At 39.1% G+C, this 8327-nt stretch overlaps 1 protein-coding gene across 1 annotated transcript in view; it reads left to right on the forward strand.

The window, feature by feature from the left end:
- Positions 1-7832, forward strand: part of LOC132823449 (cyclin-I-like) — a 30464-nt gene extending 22632 nt beyond the window's left edge. The window contains exons 4-7 of the mRNA XM_060837321.1: positions 1726-1800; positions 4115-4255; positions 5231-5461; positions 6693-7832. Of these exons, the coding sequence (XP_060693304.1) occupies positions 1726-1800; positions 4115-4255; positions 5231-5461; positions 6693-7082 (837 nt within the window). The 3' untranslated portion in view covers positions 7083-7832. The remainder of the gene's footprint in view (positions 1-1725; positions 1801-4114; positions 4256-5230; positions 5462-6692) is intronic.
- The last annotated feature ends 495 nt before the right edge of the window (positions 7833-8327 follow it).

The raw sequence follows: 8327 nt of genomic DNA on the forward strand, positions 1-8327 counted from the left end.
TTTGAGCATCACATGTTAGCATCAGTTGCTTCCAGGAGACTGAACACACAGGATAAAAGCTGGAGTAGGATGTTTGGTCCCTTGAGTCTGCTATATCATTCAAGAAGATCCTATACCCTCTGGCTGTGTGAAGTTAATGCTGCCTTTTTACTTAATACACTTGGTTGCCTTGTAGCTGTAAAAATTATCTAACCAGTGTTATGACCCAGATGGGAGGAGTGCACTGTCTTTCTCAAGTTACACTACTCCACAGGTCACAATAGAGATGTTCTTCTTGGTGATGTGGTCATTTTACATTGTCTTGACATCAGATTTAAAATAAAATGATCCATCGACTAGGTTTTTTTAAATGCAAAATTTTGGAATATTTTATTCAACCAAACGTATTTAATGGAGATGCAGAACTTGTTAACACAATTAGTTTATAACATGGAAATAAAATGTTTCTCCTTCAAATAACTCCAAGACAAAAATGGCACACAAACACCACTAGGTAAAGGTTATGGTGGGGAAGAGTTTAGTCTCTGCAGAGATCGACCTTGGGGGAAGACTTTGTTTTTATCAATATGTTTTAGTTCCTGAAGACAAGAAAAATAAAGTTTGATGTTCTGGCATTTGTGGGTGTATGTCACAAAACAGAGACCGATGTCTCTGTCTCTGTGGTCTTGACAGATATAGCTTGCTCAGAAAATAGTGCACTGGAAAGTCTTCCAGTTGCTCTCCAAAAGGACAATTGGGTTTCACACTAATTCATCACCAAAGGTACTTCAGAAACAGGAGACATGAGCTGATCGCTTTTCTTTCAACAAGCTTTCCCAACTGAGAATCTGGGGTTTTGAAACACTGCTCAAAGAACAGTGCCATAAAATCTAGTCACTTAAACTGTCAGTCAGTCAGAGGGAATTTAAGCAACCAGATTCAGCAATTACCTGGAACTTTGTGGTTTCCAAGAAATGTGTTCGTTAAAGGGAATCGGTCGTACTGCCTTTTCATTGACATCTTCATTTAAATATAAAAGCAATTCTGGTGTTCACAATCCTTTAAACTCCTCAAATTTGCAAAAAATATAAAACAGATCAAATGTAACAGAGAAAGTAAAGTTTCCTTAATTCTTACGCTCTTAACTTCTGAGCCAGTTATCTTTCCACCTTCCCGCAGTGAATTATTAAATTTAATGTCCTGGATTCGGGTTCCACGAGGAATCTCCTCATTTGCACTTCGCACCTCATCGGTAGTTAATTAAATGCTAAGTGTTTTAGAGCTTACAGAAGCTTTGCAAGGAACAATAAAAATTATATTTTTTTTTGTTTTATCTTCAACAACAGTGAAGGGTGTAGATATTTGCCTAATTAGTTTTGACTGTATATGAACTGAAGTTTTGAAGGGGACAGGACGTGTTCCCAATCTGCCAAGTCTCCTAAAGGAACAAATTTCTAGTTGTACAGCCTAATAAAGAACGTGTTTGAAATCGTGACACAAAATTGGCAAATGAACAACTTTGAAATTTTAATATCAAACTCTACACTAGAATGTTAATTGCTGGAGCGTGCACTTCAATGTTAACAAACTAGATTGAAACATGTAATTAACAACAGATACTAATTATATTCTGCTCATCAAAAAGTCCTTATTTTTGTGTTACATTCATTAGTAAACAATTATATTAAATTGAAAGGGAATTGTATTTATGCATATTACCTCACTCTTCTTTAATACTTTGTTCAGGCGCAACCAAAGTATCTACGTTGCATTGCCATTTCCAGCTTGTTTGTTGCAGCCAAAATCAATGAGGAAGATGAGGTTTGTTTTTTCTGTGTTCTTATTTATGCAGATTTAATAAGCAAAACAACGTTTGTACTGTTTATATTATACAATAATTCATACAATCTTTTACTTTCATAAATAACCCCACTGTCAGCACTCAGTAGCAACAGTGTGTTCCATCAAGAAAATGCACTGCAGAAATTCACCAGAACTCCTTCATGCCTTCCAAACTTGTGATCACTACCATATGGAAGGGCAGCAGATACATGGGATCACCATGTTGCCCTCCAAGCCACTTATCATCCTGACTAGGAAATGTGTCCCTGTTCTTTGTGCCCCTGGGTGAGAAGTTTTGGTACTCCCGCCCTGGCAGCATTGTGGGGGACTGCAGCAGTTTAGGAAGTCAGCTTGCTAACACCTTCTGAAGGGTAATAAGCGCCGGCACTGCAGCTAGCGATGCCAACATGCCATGAATGAATTTTCAAATATGTTTACATTCCGTTCTGTCCATTGCTATCAAAGGAACATAGGCAACCAAAATGATTGGTTGATTATATGTGGAAATTCCATTTTCAATTATTTGAATATGTGGTTATTGCGAATGGGTTAATGCCTTGGTTAACATTGTGGGTAGAGAGATGTTGCATGAATACTTGCGTTTTACCCATTTACATTGTCAGCAGTGATGGGGTGTTTTGGAAGAAACCTTGACAAATTGTTGCAATGCATCATGTAGCTAAGCACCCTTGATACTCCAGTGATAGAGGCAGTGAATGTCAGTAATGCAGTGGAATGACCAAACAAACCAATGTGAGTTCCTTCAGCTGCTGGACTATTTGTGCAGCTGCAGATATCCAGGCAAGTTGATAGTATTCCTTAAAATCCCAATTTGTGCCTTTTTAGATAGTAGAAAGAATTTTCAGAGGCAGGAGGTAAGTCACTGGGCTGATCTAATTGGTTTTCTGCTCAGTGGTAAACTATATGCTGATAGTAGTTATATTTGACAATGGTTATGCAACTAAACATCAGGAGAGCTGGCTAGTTATCAATTGGAAATGATGAGGGATGGTTATTGTGATTGTCTGGTATTAGAGTGTTATGTGTAAAATGTCAGTCTGAGCTTTGGATGATGCCCAGGTTTTGCTGCATGTCAGCATAGATTGCTTCACTTTTGAGCACTTGTGAATGGAACTGAAAACTGTGAAATCTGTCCAAATGTGAACACAGTTAAAAATCTCAACACCAGGTTATAGTCCAATAGGTTTATTTGGAAGTACTAGCTTTCAGAGCACTGCTCCTTCATCAGGTAACTAGTGGGGCAGGATCATATGACGCAGAATTTATAGCAAGAGATCATTAGTATCGTGTAATTCAAACATTATATTGAACAAACCTAGATTGCTGTTAAGTCTTTGTTCAATATATCATTTTATTTGCATGATACTGATCTTGTGTAACAAATTCTGTGTCTTATTATCCTGCCCCAGTAGTTACCTGATGAAGGAGTAGCACTCTGAAAGCTAGAACTTCCAAATAAAAGTGGTGGACTATAACCTGGTGTTGAGTTTTAACTTTTGTCCACAGGCACCACATTATTAATGAACACTACCTTACGACTAAGGGAAGATCATCGATAAAACAACAGAAAGAAATTTGATTTGAAGGTGCTGTCCTGATACAGCAATATGCTGGTTGATTTCCAATAGCCATAACTTTGAATGTTAGAGATGGCTCCAAGTACTGTAGCGGTTACCCCAATAATCCATGATTTTAGGTGGACTGGGATCCTTTAGTCTCACATTCAGTCAAATATAGGCTAAATAGCCAGGACAGTCACCTTCACCACAACGTGTAGATTAACCCTGTCCAAATGTGGACAATAGGATATAATAATGAGTGTCAGAATCTGAAATGACAATTGGTGAACAGGGAATTGGTGAGTAAAGGTAATTTGCTAATAATTGGCTAGCATCTGGAAGGAATTTCCTACCAGAAACCATTAGGGTGGAGTTCTGATGTGACTGTCCAGTGGTCCAGATGAGAAGTGGGGAGTGTGGATTAAGATGAAAAAATGATAGAGCATTAATTTTTCCCAAATAGTTTCATACTAATATGCCATTGACCAAGTGATGGAGTGGCAACATGCCAAACTAACAGAACATCGTGCCACACTGAGCCTTTCTTCAAAATAAAGCAATGTTATCTCGTCCATTTTGAATGAGAATATTGGATTTAAAAGAAGAATCACAACAACCACTGCACTTTTGAAATGATTTACTGAACCTAAGAAAACATACAAAAATGACATTCTGTGCAGACATAGCACAATAATTTATTAATTATTTCACAGGTCACACTTCTGGTAAAGGACCTCGCAGCAAAGAGTGATAGTGGCTGTTCCTCTGGTGAGATTCTGAGGATGGAGAAAATCATACTGCATAAGCTGCAGTGGGATCTTTACACTGCCACACCTGCGGACTTTGTGAACATAGTAAGCATTCTACAGTCAAGTTCCAGATTGTGAAGTAGCACGTTTAAACTGGTAGATGTTGAGATTAGCTCACTAGTGTGGCTTTTTAGAAAAATGTTTTTTTTTTGCATTGTCGACACATACACCTGCAAAGCATTGTCTACGTGGATATTGTTTTCTAACAGGCCATTAGCAAGAAGAATGGTTACAATTCACTGTCAACAAGAGAGAGTCATTAATTAATTTTAATGCTGCAGTTCATGCTGCTGTTTTTAACACTGAAGAGGCACTGTAGAGGGAGGCAGGGCATTACTGCTTCTGCACATGCACTGGGCGATGTCAAATAGTGATTACAGACCCCAAAACCAAGTCAGGTTGTGAACAAAACGAAAAATTGAAATATCTTTCACTTTCTTCACAAGCTCAAGCCAATTATATTCATTTTGAATGTAGCATGTTTTGGATAATGCATTAGGTCATTTTTAATGATTAGAATCATCTTATAGAGAGTGGAACCTCCATTATCCACATCCCTATTATCTGCAATATTTATCTGCCAAAATGTTCGCAGAACAAAACCTTGCATGAAATGCTGCTTCATTTGCAATTTCCTCTCCTACTCTTCACAAGCAAAACTACATCAGTTTTCTTTTTGCATTTCTTTGTGTACTTTTATTCACTCCCATCTGTAGATTAATGCTCTACCATTCATATTCAACCAGAATTTGAGGTCTCTTTAATTATCCTTCACCTCCCATTATTCATTGGGGTATCTCCTTTGCTTTGATGGATATTGGAGGTTCCAGCATATCTTATAATTCCCAGATTTCAACGGGTTTTTTTGACACCATGGCCGCGGTCATGTCCTTAGACACATAGCAGAGTAATCTGGGAGCAAACTGGTTAGATTAGTGTTACAGTCGCTGGGGGAAGGTGATGGTTCGGGCTGTTGGTTTCCATCCAGTGGCTAACCTAAACATTATTTCCATTGTCCAGTTCCACGCCATGATGATGTCCAGCTGGCCCCATCTCCTCAACCGATGGCCTCAGATGAATCCCTCTCTCCACGCCGCATTCTTGACCAGGCAGTTACAGCACTGCATGGCTTGCCACCAGTTATTACAGTTCAGAGGTTCCACACTTGCCTTAGCGATCATCAGCTTGGAAGTAGAAAGATTAATTCCCGATTGGTTCATTGTGACAACTGATCTGCTAAAAAAAGCACAGGTGGGAGCAAGCCTCAACATTAATAGTCCATGCATTTACCAAAAAGCAACTATTGCAGGAGTAATTCAGGCAAATCTAGCTTTCTACATTATGTGCATTAGCCTTGAGCCATTTCTATTTGTTCAGTGATTGTACTTTTATTCGTTTTCCATAAAGCTATGCAAGGTCCATTTGACTCTACCATCAATATTTTTCTGCTAAACAGGTTGAATTACTGAGGACTGTCTGCGCACAAAGCTTAATTCCTGCTTTACATGAGCAATTAAAGAAAACACCCCCCATTAGGCTGTTGGCTCAATGTAATTCTGATTGATAAACAAACATTTTGCTTTCACAGTGATGCTGATAATGCTGTACCTACTGATTAGTAAAATTGTATTAATGTTGACAGTTTAAACACCCCTTCTTCTCCAATACAATGTTAATAAAAGCTGCTTGTAGAAATCTTCATTGATTTAAAAACCTTCTGACTGAATTTGACATCTAAAAGATTTGAGGCGCATGTTTTCCCATTTGTTTTCAGTTCTGCTCCAGCAGAGCATTTCAAATTATACTTCCTTTGAACTTTGAATCACTTCCAATGTTCATTCAACTCCCACGTGAGTTCCAAGAGCGCACACATCTTTATAGCAGCTCAAATTGAGGCCTACACATCATTACAAAAAGCCTTCTGTTTCTAAGACTCGTTGCAAACCCTAACCCTGTGCTGAGCTGGAGATCTAGCTGTTTTTGGCAATAATATTGAAAGGACTGGGAGAAAGTAAGGGCTGCAGATGCTGGAGATTAGAGTAGAGTGTGTAGTGCTGGAAAGGCACAACAGGTCAGGCAGCATCCAAGGAGCAGGAGAATCAATGTTTCAGGTATAAGCCTGATGAAGGGCTTATGCCTGTAACGTTGATTCTCCTGCTCCTCGGATGCTGCCTAACCTGCTGCGCTTTTCTAGTGCTACACTGTTGACAGTAATATTGAAAGCTCTGTTTTGCGTTTAGTGTTTGACAAACTTTCTTGGCATTTGAAGACTCTTTTATATAATAAATGTTGATGACCTTTCAAAACACCTGAAATAATGAGCAGTGAGATTGCATGACCAATGTATATATTTTTCTGAACTATGAACGACAAATGTGTAGTCTTCAGCTAAAATAGAGCAAAGTATTATGACCCAAGATATAGCTCATTTTTCTAAGTATAAAAGTTGGTTTAAATTTCTTTACTCTTGTATTTCTTTCAGATTCGCAACATGGACTTTGTCTACTGTAAAAATATTGTGGCAAATCATGTATTACCTGAAACAGTGGTCTCTGCCTCCAACATGGTTTACATCTTTGATCCTGCAAATTCAGACCTCGTGAGGCACCAAAGAATGTTTTGCATTCATTCTGGGACGCATGCCCCATATACTCAGTCACCCACCAGAGGAGAGTTGTGGTCACGTTGGACAGCCACAATAAGCAACAGAGTTGCTCCAGTGAAAACAAGTGAGCAAGTTGCAGTGGAAATCAGTGCCAAAGCTAGTGATTCGGGTCAGCTAGCAGAAAGCCTTTCTCCTTGCCCCACATTACAACCAGTTGAGGATGCGGAAGAATTCAAAGTAGGAGGAGTTAAACAAATCATATTTTAGATTTAAAAAGCAAGGGTTACATTAGAACTAGGGGGTACATATGATCAAGTTAAAATGTTGTTCTTCTATAACACAATGGTTGCACTCTTGTGCAAGCTGCTGGTTGACCAGCAACACATTTGCAGCTGTGATCTCCAGCATCTGCAGACCTCATTTTTTACTCGCACTCTTGTGCAAGCCCATGTTATAGAAAAATTGTGCTTTGGAAACAGTGCTTAAAGTTCAGGTAATAAGTTTGCTCGCTGAGCTGGCAAGTTTGTTTTCAGACATCTTGTCACCATGCTAGGTAATATCAGTGAGCCTTTGGTGAAATGCTGGTATTCTGTCCCACTTTCTATTTGTGTGTCTTGGTCTTTTAAGGTGGGTGATATCATTTACAGTTCTTTTTCTGAGGTTGGTAAATGGGGTCCAAATCGATGTTTATTGATGGAGTTCCGGTTTGAATGCCAAGCCTCCAGGAATTCCTGTGCATGTCTCTGTTCTAAGATGGATGTGTCATATCAGTCAGAGTGGTGTCCTCCTTCGTCTGTATGCAAGGATACTAGTGATAGAGGGTCATGTCTTTTGATGGCTAGTTGCTGTTTGTGTATCCTGGTGGCTAGTTTTCTGCCTGTCTGTCCGATGTAGTGTTTGTTACAGTCCTTGCATGGTATCTTTGTAAATGACATTCATTTTTCTGGTTGTTGGTACAGGGTCCTTTCCTAAAGCAGCAAAACAAATGTTATTTGAAAAGATACTATGCAAGGACTGTAATAAACACTCTGTCGGATAACAGGGAAAAAACTAGCCATCAGGATACATTAACACCAACCAGCCATCAAAAGACATGACCCACTATCACGAGTATCCTTACATACAGACTAATATCCTTACATACAGATGAAGAAGGACACCATTTTGACTGGGACAACACATTCACCTTAGAACAGAGACATGCACGGGAATTCCTAGAGGCCTGGCATTCAAATTGGAAGTCCATCAATAAACACGTGTATTTGGAACCCATTTACTAACCTCAGAAAAAGAACTGTAAATGATATCACCCAGCTAAAGAGACCAAGACACACACACAGAAAGTGGGACAGAACACTAGCGCTTCACTGATGTAGCATGGTGATGAAACATCTGAAAACAAACCTGCCAACTCAGTGAGCAAACTTTTATAACCTGAGCTACAAGTCTTCTCAAGAATCGCACACACTTAGTGTTGGTGACGTAATCTCGTTACAGCCAACACACGTTTTA

This window comes from Hemiscyllium ocellatum, chromosome 16 (assembly GCF_020745735.1).
Source record: "Hemiscyllium ocellatum isolate sHemOce1 chromosome 16, sHemOce1.pat.X.cur, whole genome shotgun sequence".
NCBI classification, from domain to species: Eukaryota; Metazoa; Chordata; class Chondrichthyes; order Orectolobiformes; family Hemiscylliidae; genus Hemiscyllium; species Hemiscyllium ocellatum.